Below are 14,909 nucleotides of genomic sequence, written 5' to 3'. Positions count from 1 at the left end.
TCCTATGAGACCAAACTTGTCAGACCCTCTGTAGCTGATCTGACATGACATCTGAACACATTTAATCACAACTGTATGGGAAAATATATGAGAAGTTCTAGGAAGTTCGGGCATTCAGTCTATACTCAGCACACAGGATAAGATGGCAACTGGAGCCCTACACTTATTTTCCAGTTCTCAGTTGTTTGAAGATCAAAAGATTTTATAGATTTTGAGGAATTACAGTTTTTTTTAATTTAATGAGAATGATGTTTTTATTTCATTTAGAAAATATTTGCTTAACATTTTGTGGGAGAGAGAGTTGAAGATCTGATTCTAAGCCCAGTTTGTTTGTTTGTTTGTTTGTTTATTGTTGTATTTTTTCCATTACCATTTATCCCCCCATACCCTTTTCTACATCCATCCCCCCAGTCACCTCATGGAAAGAGTCCATGAGTCTTTATTTCTTTTTCTTTTTTGCGGACCCCTCAACCGCCCCCCACCCCCAAACTGTCAGCCTGCTCTGCATCTATTAGTCTGTCTATATTTTGCTTGTTAATTGTTTGTTTATTAGAGTCCACATATCAGTGAAATCGTACGGTATTTGTCTTTCTTTGACTGGCTTATGTCACTTAGCATATTGTTCTCCAGGTCCATTCATGCTATTGCGAAGGGTAAAATTTTCTTCTTCTTGACGGCCAAGTAGTATTCCATTCAAAAATGAGTCACGTAGTTGGAAAAGTATGAATTATGATTTGTTTTTGTAGCTGTTTTGGGAACGCTGATCATGGTGGTTCAATGTTACGAGCAACTATTTGACATGATAGTGAAGTGTCACCCCAAAAGAACGAGTGCCCATGGAGTGCTGAAACTCAGTATGTGGATTTCAGAACTGCCATGTTTTTTTGTGTTTTGGGTTTTTTTGTTTTTGCCATGTTCCTTTACCTTTGCCAATGTTGGGGACCTGTCTCTCTTATTTCTTTGAAAATATATTCATACAGCAAAAAGATTTGGCAGCAGATAAGTACATCTAGGTTCAACATTGAACTAGTATTGACCAGTTTTCTAGACTTATTTCATTTATTACATATCATCACCCTCATAAAACTGATTAGAATTAGCAGTTGACTGGCATCTTTCTAGAATGCAAAGGATTATCCTGTTTAGGGGGATTTTTTCCTTCTACTTTTATTTAACTGCTAAAGACCTGCATTTATGAATAACTAATGACCTATATATTACCATTGTTTCTAATGAAATAATGTCCACTCTCGCACAAATGCTTATTCCATCATGGGTGTCCGGATCAAAAATAATAGCAAAATTTGAACACCTAGGCCCTAGATTCTAGCCTGAGGTGTAGAGGTCATTTGCAGGGATTTTCACACAGTGGCAAAGCCTCTGAACTCATGTGTCTCTCATTAACACATATAATTTGTTCCTCATGAGCAGATCATTTAAGAAAAGGGAAGGCTTTGTTGATCATTTTAGCCCCACTCTTTTAGAGCTATCTTCCCTTCTCTAAAAGCTGAAGTTAACTTTCTGGCCCCTCCCGATATTATCCACTGTCCTCATTTTCTGGGCAAGCTGTTGTAGTAGACCCTTGAAATTTCCACACTCATTTTACCCCTGTGGTCCATCCATTATGGTCTGACTCCATGGAAACTCTCTTCATCAAGGTCAACTCCATTAGGTTGACATCAAGCATCAGGCCGACATCTTTTAGTGCTTATTTCACTGCTCCTTCTCTCCGTTTTGCACATTCTTTTCCACGGGCCACAGTATCCCACAGTCAACTGATTTGTCTTTTATATATTTGGCTTCTCATTCTCTCATCTCCTGTACAGATAGTTCTTTCTCCTCCTTATATGGTGCTATTCTTCAGGGTTTTGGGCGGTAACTTCCAGTTTCCAGCTGCTCCCTCTCCTCATACCCTGGCTCAATGAAAAGCACCACTTTTTTCCTGTCACCTAATCTGGAACCTGGAAGTCATTGGAGACTCCTCCACTTTTAACCTCCCTCACTTTCTGTAAGTCACCCAAGTCCTCTCATTCTGCTTCCATATCCAGTTGAATTTATGTCTTTCTCTCCATTCCCACTGCCACTGCCCTCCTCGCTTCAACTCTGGATGATTTCAGTGACCTCCTAACTGGCCTCCTGCCCCACATTCTATCCTTTATTCTAACACCAGATAGACCTTTCAAAGGTAAATCAGATGTTGATATTCCCCTGCTTAAAGTCCTTCGGGAGCTCCCCAGTGCCTTTAAAATAAAAAAGTCAATTAGCAAAATTGGGAGGGCCTCTGCACATTTCCCTAGGCTCATCTAGTATTGCTTTTTCCTTGAAATTCATTTTCCAATGGTATCATAATCCTGAAGTTCTGTGAAAATGTACCTTCCCTTCTGTGGGCACCCACTACTTCCTCTGTCAGGGGTCTTCACCCAGCTCCTTTTCATCTAGCTATTTCCTACTTGCCTTTGAGAAGTATGTCCTCTCCTCCCTGGAGCTACCTGTGAGCCCCTTCCTCAATTTCTTCCCCCAGCGCTCAAAGTCTGGTTGGCCTGTCCCTCCTGGGCCGTTCCCCTCTCGTAGACTGTTGCCCCACTATGGTCCCTTGTAGTCTGAACTTCCAGAAGCCAAAGACCATATCTTCAGTGCCTTTATCTTATGTATTTATCAGGTACCTAGAAATGTATATTGAATGAATATGAAGCTCTTCTTAAAAGTCTGAAAGTGCTCAATTTGTTTTTATCAGGAGGAACAACTTATCACTTTATTTTGGGGGGTCCTCCCCTTTCTCTAGCTATGTGATTTTCTTTAAGCTATAGCAAAGTGCAACTTGATTTTCCTGCACTATTTGTTTACCCAGCCTAGTAATAACGTGGCATTGTGGTTTCAATTAGAAACTGATTTAAGTAAAATTAAGTAGTTCATTAAATATAAATGAAATAAGTTTTATTTCTGACTGGCCAGTGGTTTTCTTTCCAATATTGTGTAGTTCTTTGTTTAAACTCAGCCTGGGCATTTACTAGCAGAGTGGCCATGAGCAAGTTATCTAATCTCATTGAATCCTGTTTTACTCACCAGCAAAATGGGGTAATAATATCACATAGTTGATGGGAAGGTTATATGAAATAATATCTGAAAACTGTTCATTTGTTATGTGGCCCTTAGTCAGAGTCAATATATGAGTAAATTCCCCTTTAGTATTTCCATTTAGAGTAAGGCCTGGCTATCATAGGGTGATTTCCCATATACTGAATAACAAAACCTTAATTTCTTCTTTTACATTAAAGCCCTCATCTGCCTTTTTATGTTAAGCAAGTCCTTTCTGGGATGTTCAGTTTTTGTTAGAAGACCATATTCACCACGTATTTTAGTGATGATTCATATTTGAAAATATTTTTATTTAACTTCTTCACAAAAGGATCTACATGGAAAGAGGTTGAAGAGTATCTTTGTAAGATTTTAGTGTACCAATTTCGATTTCAAGCTGGTTTAAGTTTCATCTGCTTTCCTGGTAGCAATAAAGTTTAAAAAACAAACAAATCTGCCAAGTGTTCCTTTGCCCTTTTGAAATTACTGGATAATCACCAGAGAAGAGTTTGTGTAGGATGATTAGATATTTTTTCTTACTGTTTAAGGATAAATTTTTAAAAACTAAAAATCCTGAAGGATGAGGTCATATAGAATTAAACGGTTATTTACTCACAAAAATCTGTTGTGGGTTTCCCTCAAGATTATTTTTGAAGGCTCTGGAGCATATGAACTCAGAATAGCTGAACTCAGGACTAATCACTGTACCTGTGTCTTGGTAACTTGCTTTCCTGGCTCTTGGCTGTCTTCCAAAGCACATTTTACAAGGCAATTGCCTGCTTCTCTAACTGGCATTCGAGATTAAAGGGAAGATGGATGTTGTTTTTGGCAGCAGCTGCTTTTCTGTTTGGGCAGTCCTAATACCATTTTCTAGGCCTATGCATAAAGAAAATGAGCAACACAGACAATTCATTACCTTTTCGACTTTGAGGAGTCTGTAATGTGGACCCTAGCAATGCATATTTTAAAACTGTTTCTCACACTTATAGGAAAATTTGTTTTTTTTCCAAGTTTAGAAGATTGGAATCTGTCGGTTTCTTGGACAGCGTATATTCCCCTGATGTTCTTGGGCTGCACACATGTTCATTTCTACCAAAGTAAAGAAGTGTGCAGTCACTTCTGTGTTATAACATATGTTGAGATCAAGTAAACAGTTTGCTTTAGGGGTGTTGCAGTTCCTTTTTCTGGCACGTGGCTTTTTACTCTGAGGAAAGCTCTTATGTTCAGGAAGAACTGATGATTGGACGAATATTCCGCTGGGGTCTGCTGAGATGATTCTCGCAAAAATAAGATTTAGGTAAAGACCTTTGCCTTCCGAATCTCCAGCCTCATCTTCCTGTGACCTCCCTGCGCCCCCCGCCCCACCACACACACATTTAACATAACTTCCCAGTACCATCTGCCACTGTTAAAACCTGCTTCCCCCCACCTTCCAAAAAAGACCTATATATCTACCATTCAGAATTGAATATGAATTCTAGTCACTACTACTTCCCTCTACTAGGACTGTTTCTGTTGCACAGCTCTAACAGTGCATACAGATTTCTCGTTAGTTTTTTCATCATGTAAATAATTTGAAGGTAAATTTTAACAGTGAAAGGGTTATTGAAATTTTATGTGTTGTGGGGATTATATGGGGGACACTTTATAAATGTCTCTAAATAAAATAAAATCTAAAACTATCTACAATAAGATTAGTTTAATATGTCTGTGCAATGAAAGGTTATCATGAAATGAAAGGTTATCAGGCAATGAGCGTGACCTAAAGAGAAGAGTTGCACCATGCTAAATAAAACAAAGTAGCCAAAGAAAAATTCATGTGCAGAAGCAGAGAATGTTACAGAAAAAACAGTGGGATGATTACGCAAACTGAAAAGATACATTTTAGAGAAGTCACAAACACAGGGACATTTTGCTTCATCCTTCTATCTCCAATGGGTATGCGTGCATGCACACGCCCACACGTTTAGACACCCGTAAACCCTTGTTGGAGTTTCCAGAAGTAGAGGAAGAGAAAGAAAACACAGATAAATATTTGTTGATATATTGGAACACCTCACATGATTAGACATCAGTGGTCTCTTTACGGAAGCTACGCTACACCCAGAATGAAGAAATACATTGAAAACTGTATCTGAACCCAAAATGAGAGTCAAAATACCCATGTAGTAAAGGTCATGCTCTTTGTTCATGGAGGATTGACTTACAAAATTGTATTCAGTTTTGAATTCAGTTTTGAAGCACTTGTTTCCCTGGTTTCCTTGCAATTCAAAACCCATAAACCACAACATCTATAGTTTGAAAAGTTTTAATTTGATTCTCATCACCACTCCATGAAGTGAGTTAGGGGAAAGTTAACAATTATTCTCATTTGAGAGACTGATAAACAGCTACTCAGAGAAATTAACTGGCTCATTTGACCTACCACGTTAAGCGGCTCCAAGGTTTTCTGGGTACATGTTCTGTGCTCTGCTATCGCACCACCGGTTTTCAAAAGCATTTTTTCCCCTCCATTCTTGCCCTTGGAAACTTTTGTTTAAACAAAATCTTACCCAGAGGCATGAACAAATAAAGTAAAAAAAAAAAAAAAGGCTGGGCTGCTTAGCTTAAAGCAGGGGTTGGAGGTCCAGAAGACTGCAGGGGCGGCTTATTTTTCTTATGAACAGCTTGAATATCATGCCGCTACCTCATTCATTCATTAATGCATTTAGAGAGCAAGTTTATTTTCCTATTGCTGCTCTAACAAATTATCACAAATCTAGTGACTTAAACGACACAAGTTAATTTTCTTACAGTTTTTGAGATTCAGAAGTCCAAAACGGGGCTTACTGAGTTAAAATTAATGTATCATGGGACTGTGTTCCTTCCTGAAGGCTCTGAGGGAGACTTGCCTTTTCTTCAGCTTCCAGAAGCCACTTGCATTCCTTGGCTCCTGGACCCTGTCCTCTCTCTTCAGTGCCAGCAATGGCAGGTCGAGTCCTGTCGCACGTTTCCGACCCTTCTTTCATCCACTGGATCTCTCTGACCGGAGCTGGGAAAGGTTCCCCGTGTGTAAGGACCTGGCTGATTAGATTGGGCTTAGAGAACTCAGGATAATTACTGTATCTCAAGATCCTTAGCTTAATCACATGGGCAAAGTCCATTTTGCCATCTCACTTGCCAGAATTAGGATGGGCCATCATTTTGCTACTGTTCCGCCTACTGTAAGCACCCGTGATGGTCCAAGTGCTGTATTTGCCATCAAGACTGTGGGAGCTAGAAATAAACATGTTAACAGGTAAACTGAGAAACAAACTGACAAAAACTAAAATAAAATTAGAAAAACAGTCACTTAAATGAGCACAGTAATTTGGAGCTCCTTGGAGGGTGACAGGCACAACTATGTAACTGAGATGGTTTTTCTCCAGTTTTACTGAGGTATGATTGACAAGTAGAAATTGTAAATATTTAAGGTGCACATTTGCAGGGGTGTCCAGCCTGCCATCTGCGGACTGCACGCAGCCCAGGATGGCTATGAATGTGGCCCAACACAAAACTGTATATTTACTTAAAGCATTATGAGATTTTTTTGTGTGTGATGACATGTTGCAATGTATTTAATGTGTGGCCCAAGACCACTCCTCTTCTTCCAGTGTGGCCCAGAGATGCCAGAAGGTTTGACGCCCCTGTTCAGTGTGATGTTTTAATATAGGCATGTATTGTGAAATGATTACCACAATTTAATTAACATATCATATCCATCACCTCACAGTTACCTTGTGTGTGTGTGTGTGTGTGGTGAGAACTTGCAGTCTACTCTCTCAGCAAGTTTCAAGTATACAGTGCAGTATTATTAATTACAGCCACTATGCTGTACGTTAGTTCTCCAGAACTTGCTCATCTTAAAACTGAAAGCGGGTATCCTTTGATCATTATCTTCCCTTCTCCCCTGCCTCTCAGCCTCTGGGAACCACCCTTCTGTTCTGCTGTCTGTTACTATGAGTTCCAACTTTTTTAGACTCCACATATAAGTGAGATCACGCAATATGTCTTTCATGTCTGCCTTATTTTACTTAACCTTCCCTTTATAGGATGAACTTGACTCATCAAAGAAAAGCAAAGTCTAATATTTGTACCCATGGTTTGAGAAATCAGGGAACTGTGTGCACTATATATTAGAGAGATTTCTGTATATGATAGTTACTACAGAAAAATCACTTTTCCATATAAAGAAGTAAGCTCCGCATCTCAGCCCTCTCCCGGGAATACTGACGAAAGCGGTATCACTCCTGCTCTGCAGTCCTCAGTACATGTCTACCGTGACTGCTTTTCCTCCCTAATGTTCACTCGTATTGAGTGAGTTGTTGAATTTTACGAAAGGCAAATATTCCTTACCAGTAGGGAAGTACATACAAAATAAAATTACTCTATGAGCTTATTGAATAGCTTTCAGATAAAGTGCTTCAAGAAATACAAGTTTGTCTGGGATATGTGAGTGTATTAAGAGCTTGACATTCAGCCCCGACGAAGTAGATTCATATACAGTGACCCAAACCCTATTTTTACAGATGTTTGTATATAACTGATGCAAAAAATAATATTGATGCGGCCCTCTCCTTGAGACCCAGGTCTCGCCCCTTCTTGCCTTCTTAAGGACATTGGTCAAGCAGCCCCCCTGCATCTGACCCACACTGCCAGTTGTACCCGCCTCCTGGATCAGCCCCACAGGCATACGGACCTCCTGGTACTTCCGCCATCTCACAAATAACCCCCAGCTGTCCTCTCCAACAGTCACCCCACTTTGTTTGTGTTTGTTTGCTCCCTATTGAAGGACGGCCCTTTAAATGACCTATGTTCACTGTTTGTAATTATTCTTATGTTCTCTTAAATCCGGTCCAGACGGGCTTTTTCCCATAGCTACTTCAATAAAGTGTTCTTATTAATGTCACCGACGATGTCTATTCTCTAAATGCAGAGGTCAGTTCTCAGTCCTCAGCTTACTTGATCTGTTGTGAGTATTTGACATAGTTTGGCTTACGGTACTTGGAAAAACAAAACAAAACAAAAAAAACGCAACAACTTGGCCTCCTGCTACTTTTCGGCTTCTCTGTCAGGCTTCTTTGCGAGTTCTCAATCTTTTGCCAGCTTCTTAAGGTTAGAGCACCTTGGGATCAGTCCCTTGTTCTTTTTTTCTGCTTGCACTCAATCCCTTGATGATCTCATCCTCTCTTTTGCTTAAATTCCATTTACACATCAAATACTATCATCTTGATATATCCAGCCCAAACTTCCCTCCTTAATCCAGATACAAATATCCTGACATGGTGTCATCAGTAGGATATCTCAAAGACATTTCAAAACTCAACTTCTGACCTGCACTCCAAATCTGTATCCTCAGACTTCTTCATATCAGTTGATGGCAATACCACCCTTCCTATTGCTCAGGCCAGAATCACTGGAGTCACCTTTGACTCTTGCAAATCACGTTCGAACTGTTGAGAAATCTACTGGCTCAGCCTTGAGGGAGACATCCAGAATCTAATCTAGTCGATGCATTGCTACAATCTTTTCTTGCTTGGATTAGAACACTAACCCCTAACTAGTCTCTTTGTTTTCACTTATTGTTAACCTAAAGGGTGTTCTCACCACAGTAGTCAAGGTAGTCTTTTTTTAAGACTTTAGTTTTTTGGAGCACAGACTCCCCTATTTTCAGTGTTCCCCACCAAAGTGATACATTTGTTACAACTGATAAACCTAGATTGACACATCTTAGTCACCTGGAGTCCCTAGTTTACATTAGGGTTCACTCTTGGTGGCGTACATTCTATGGGTTTGGACAAATGTATAATGACATATATCCAACATTATCGTATCAGAGTATTTTTACTGCCCTAAAAGTCCTTTGTGTTCTGCTGTTCATCACTGCTCAAACCCATGGCAACCTCTGATTTTTTACTGTCTTCATAATTTTGCCTTTTCAAAAAAGTCATTATAGTCAGAATCACAAGTATGTGGCTTTTTCAGATTGACTTTTTTTTTTTTTTACTTAGTAATATGTCTTTACATTTCCTCCATGTCTTTAATGTCTGGATAGCTCATCTCTTTAGCACTGAATAATATTCCTAGTCTGGATGTTCTACATTTTATTTATTCACTCGCCTACTGAAGGGCATCATAGTTGCTTCCAAACTTTGGTAATTATGAATAAGCTACTAAAAATATCAGTGTGCAGGTTTTTGTTTGGACACAGGTTTTCAGCATCTTGGGGTAGATAGCGAGGCGCGTGATTGCTGAATTATATGGTACAAGTATGTTTAGTTTTGTAAGAAACTGCCAAAGCATTCTTTTTTATGACAGACAGGGTTAATTTTTATTTTGCACAGAGGTTTATACATAACTGGAGGGTTGGAAGAAAAGACAGAAGTGGACCTAGACAAGGGTTGCACACATTATTTGACGTGACTGAGTCTTTTTCTCAGTGGCATACCTTATGTTTGGGACTGGTAGTGGATTTTCATTCGCTTCCAGATAAAATTGAAGAAGAAAAGCAAGTAAATATTCTTCCAAGACATTTAAAATTTTTCAAATATATTCATATCTCTCCTCTGCTCAGAATCCTGCAATGAATCCTGTTTCATTCATAGCAAAAGTCAAAAATCTGAACATTGGGGATCAAGACACTATATGACCTGCCTCTCCATTCTTTCTGATAATGTCACCTGCCCCAGTTTACTTTTGCTGTTCCTTAAACAAAGCAGATTCTTGTAATAGACCTTAGGGCCTTTGTACCAGCTTTTCTCTCTGCATTATTCTTCCCACAGATACCTTCACAGATCACTTCCTCAGCTCCATCCAAGCTTTAATAAAATATTGCCTTCTCAATGGGGCACAACCAGATATCACCCTGCTTAAAATTTCAAGCTGTTTCCCCATGCACTGCAGTCCTGGACAGAAAAGGGTAACAGCCCTGAGGCCTTTTCTCTGGACTTAGGGATGCCTGGGGATTTGGCCCTCTCTATAATCCTCCCTGCAACAAGACCTTAAGCTATGTTTGAGTATAGCTATACTCCAAGAGAATCCTGCTGCATATCTAGGTAGCAGAACGAGTGACCTGTATGTACCTTATTCTTGAGGCTGTTACTAGTGGGAAGTAGCTTGTTGGAGAATGAATGGAAGCTCATCACATGCTCTTGAAGGGGCTATTTAGTTAGCAACGTCTAAGCCCCAAAAGTGGTTCTGTCCACCCAATGTCATGTCCTTGCCATGCACATCACAAATGTTCACTGATATACGGACATGCCAGGAGTCGAGACCTCCGCTCTGCCGGTGCTGGGCCTGCTTTTCCGTTGCCTGTCCTGTGCCCTGTCTTAAAGCTCAGTACTACCCTTGGTGCTGAGGGAAGCCTCTGACGCCTCGTGACTATGATTGCCAACGTGAACCTAAGATCACACCAGTGTGTCTTAGTGTAGTACATGTCTAGTATTTAGTCTAGTAAGTACAGCAGAGTAGATATTTTAATCCCAATTTCCTTTACCTTGATCTAATTTTTCTTTTTTCATAGCAATAAACATCTGTTGACATTCTGTGTAATTTAGTTACAGAATATTATTGTTCATTGGCATAGTCTACTTTCCCTCACTCGAAGATAAGCACCCCCCCCTTCTTTTTTTACTAATATGTCCTAAGAATCTTAAACAGTGCCTGGCACATACTAGATGCACAATAAATATTTTCTGAATGAACGAGTGAGTGAACAGATGTTTGTTTAGTGTTTCTTTAATGCTAGGAATAGGGCATGGTGAAAAGAAGTAACAAAATTTCTGTCTTTATATTTCTTACAGCCTAGAATATGAATATGGCCATTAGTGAGACTGGCCATTTACTGAGATCCTTCGGGAGGATTCCCAAGTCATGTCACGAAAGAGAGTCTTGGAGAAATGTATTTCAAAGGGGGTAGGGAGGTAGGTCTTAACAACTATAATGTAAAAGAAAGCTTGAGTTTAATCAGTTATATTTACACATATGAAGGAAGACTAAGTGATTAGAGGTGATTTTATATGTTGCCATTGCCCATTAAGAAGAATCCCCCAAACAGAAATTGCTTACACAATTTAGTCTTCATTCTGGTCCAAAGAAGATGATAGTATGAAGGGTGTGACTCCATAGTACTCAAAATAGCCTTAAACAAAATGAAGCAGGATTACTGCTAAAAGATCACAATAGTAAAACAATAAAAGGGTTTTGATTTTGTTTACAAGCCACTATTATGTTGATAGCATTGTAGTCTTAGAAATTTTACTAAATGATTATCATCATTTGGTCCAGTGTAATAGTGTAATATCTAGTTAGTTTGCAGATATTAGTTAAAACAATAATCTTGTTCCTTTTAATATGTGGCTGGCTACATAAAATAGGAAAGATTTCTAGCCACGTGCAAGTAGGCTTTTGTGTAATTTTAAGACACCATAGACAGATGTAACTCATAAAGGATCTCTTACATTTTGAAATATCCTCATATCCCCATGCTTTGTTCGTCCTGTTTATTTTTCCTGGAATTGTCCTCCTTTTCTTGTCAACTCTTGCAAACTCCTCCTTGTCCTCTAAAATCCAGCCAGAGTCACATTTTCTCTGGCTTTTCCTGGCACTGTCTTCCTGCCACGGATTCTCCCCCTTAAGATTAATTGATTAATTGTTTCCTCCTTTGTGTTCCCAAAGCATTTATCACAGGGTGTGGGTGTTTTTTATTCACCTGCCTCTGTGTTTCAGGGGCATCTCTATCACCTTTGTTTCCCTGTGACTGGTACAGTCCCTGTCATAATATGTATTCAGTACATAAGTATTCTCTGTGAAGCATTAGACAATTTTTATCTTGATCACTGATTCATTTAGCAAAATATTTATTAAGAGCTTTTTAGATGCAAGGTACTGTGTCATATGTTGTAAAGATACTGAAAAAAAATCAGATGCCCAATTTCTTAAAAACTTAAAATGTAGTGTCATAAGAAAAATAAGTCATGCATAAAAGTTGCTGTAATGCATGGTTTGCAGTGTTATTTTCAAAGAGTGTGCGAGTATGTGTGTGCGAGAGATTGCTTCATGCTAGGGTTCAAGAATGTGTTCTCATTGACTAGGGAAATACTTTTCCTTATTAAATAGCTAAACAGCTTTGATTCAAAACTATGATTCTTTTGAACTCTCACGAATTAGGTTAAATTCTATCCTAGATCTAAAAATATCTCTCTCTTCCTCGCTTGAACTTCTATACTATTGTGAACTATTAGATTAAAACACAGCTCAGAGTTATGCTGCTACTTGCCAAACCATCCTCTTTTAAAGTAGAGAAAGTTTCATATGCTGCCTTCAGGTTTGAATTTAATGCACTCCCTAGTTTTTAGAAAACACTTTAAGTGATAAATCCTTCGCATGTTGCTACAAGTTATTTCCAGTTGCTCTTAGAAATTGGCTGTAGAAAGCTTCTGACAAAAGTTAACAATAATGTCATTGAAGTGAAAAAATCCAAACCACATTTAACTGAGAATTTTTTAAAACTTTTTTGGTCAGCACAGTTTAAATGATCAGCATTTAACTGTATTGAAGCCAATTTAAAATTTCTGGCAAATTGCATTTTTCCATATTAAAGCATAAGATGTTAATAGTTTAAGTGATTACAGATGTACATTGATGGTTACCAGCAGTTTTCTCTTTTCATTTAGACTTGGATTATCACTTGCATTTATCTTCAACTGCTCCTCTTCAACCCTCTCGTCAGAACTACCGGGATCTGCGTGAACCGTGTCACTGATGATGTGAAGGACGTCACCAAACTGGTAAGGAAGGAACGCTTTCCATAGCCATGGCTCTTTTTCTTAAGCTTTTTCAAAAAGATTTCATTTCTTCTTGCTCCAAGTTGGTATTTTTCTAAGATAAGGAAAGAAATCATTGAGTTAACTAAAGGGTTTACAAAGAGAGCAAGGAGAAAGATATTCAAGGTCTTAAAGAGCTTCTTGGTAAAATTGGCCCATGGCACATCGCTGCATTGACTTCGTTTCTTGGCTGGTCTTTTTGTCTCATTCACAGGCAGAGAAGGACACTGGAGAGTTCCCTGTGTGCTGATGTGCCCACACTACCTTGTTCCCCATTAGCTCTTTAGTGGGTTCCACAGCATCTTATCCCCCCGCCATGCGCTTCCTACCTTTCTCCAACAAACCTAACCAAAGGAGATCTGAGACGGCCATTCTCCCCTTTCCCGCAGCTGGAAGAGCCTGTCACATGTGGGCTCACGTTTGCTCCCTCACTGGACATAGTTGGAGGAGTGATTTGTTGCTCAAATGTTGACCAGACTCGTCTACCACATTTATCACATTGGAACTCTTCCCTCAGCAAAAGCCATTTCTCACTGGTGCCCCTAGGCATTGTGGCTTCATGCCATGTTCCTCTGAAAATGCAGACCACAGACGCAGGGGGCAAAATACCACATCTGGAATGGAATGCGCTGTTCCCAACTGTGACAGTCTCGGGGAGATTTATGTGTTCATTTGAATTATAGAGTGTAGTTCTCAGGATGAACAACATTTGAGAAGCATTGTGTAAGTCCCTGGTTCAAAATAGCCAAGGGCACTTAGTTATTTGAATGTTGTTTAGAGAACAGAGGTGATGTGAAGCTAAGAAAGAAGTGAGGGTTCTTGTAATGTGCAGAAAAGAAAGAAAAGTAATAGTAAGATATTTATCTTTTGTACTCTTGATATACATTTCCTGGCTTATATGTTTTACTTTGGGTTCATAGCTGAACTTCAAAACAGAAGTTTAATGCCGTGATCAGAATCCTGCTACCTTAGCCTCAGTGCAGAATTAGGAACATATGTGCACGCCACGTACACAGATCCATACACACACAATTTACGAAGATTGCCCAGAAGGACATCCTGAGGGTGTAGGTTTAAAAGTGTTCTTTGATGCAACATCTGAATATGTAGCAACATGTTTTATTTGAGGGGCTGGTGATGCAAGCAGTGCAACATTTGCCTACTGTGTGCCCAGTTAGGTATTGAGTATAGTGATGAAGATTAGAGGGAAGGGTTTAAAAAGAAACAAACAAACAAATGAAAAGAACAAAACATAGATCATGATCCTTTTCCTCAAGTTGCTTATTAGTTTGTGACCTGAGAAACTGTATTAAAAAGAACATACATGATTGTATTCTAAATTTCATGTTGGTAGAAGGCACTCATTAAATATTTGTTTGATGAAGGAAGGAAGGCTGTGCTCCACTGTGGCAAGAATTGTAATCACCTGTGGTGTTTATTGAACTTACAGGTGCCGGGGCCCTCCTGACTCAATAGGTCTGAGGAAGGGCTCCAGGCGTCTACTTTGCTGAGACATTTCTGAAAGGAAGTTGAAGAACTGCTATACATGGCCTGTTCTGTCAAACTTTAGAGACCAAAGTGTCTTAACTTTGATTTACTCTCAGTCTTTATTATGACTAGTATTTTCTATATTGTACAGATTTGTATGGATGTCAGATTAATATGAGTCTCCAATATATGCCTAAGTGGGTCACACCTCGGTAATTAGAGCCCTCAAGGGGCTGCTGGAATACCTGGGGAGCCGAGAACAAGCTGGAGCGTCTGCAGTGGTCCTGGGGAGCAAATTTCAAGTATGTGGGCAATAAATCACAGTCAGAAGATGATGGTGTATCTGACCACAGGCTGAACAGATCCAAAAGTAAGAAAAATTATTTTTTGCTAAGTGTTTCAGGAGAACTACTTAATGAGAACCACTTCCTGTGGAATGTGGAATGTCAACTTGATGTTTTCAAGTGGCATACATAGGTGTTATAAGCACCTTCCAAGATTTTC

General features: G+C 39.3%; 1 protein-coding gene across 2 annotated transcripts in view; it reads left to right on the top strand.

Annotated features, from left to right (window-relative positions):
- Positions 1-14,909, top strand: part of KITLG (KIT ligand) — a 91,408-nt gene that overhangs the window by 19,953 nt on the left and 56,546 nt on the right. For both annotated transcript variants that reach the window (XM_054580179.1, XM_054580178.1), the window contains exon 2: positions 12,768-12,881. In XM_054580179.1, the coding sequence (XP_054436154.1) occupies positions 12,768-12,881 (114 nt within the window). The remainder of the gene's footprint in view (positions 1-12,767; positions 12,882-14,909) is intronic.

The sequence above is a fragment of the Pteronotus mesoamericanus genome, unplaced genomic scaffold, assembly GCF_021234165.1.
Source record: "Pteronotus mesoamericanus isolate MK-2021 breed Mesoamerican mustached bat unplaced genomic scaffold, CSHL_Meso_final contig_56, whole genome shotgun sequence".
Lineage (NCBI taxonomy): Eukaryota > Metazoa > Chordata > Mammalia > Chiroptera > Mormoopidae > Pteronotus > Pteronotus mesoamericanus.
The sequence above is the reverse complement of the archived record's forward strand: the minus strand, read 5'-3'. Positions and strand labels throughout refer to the sequence as shown.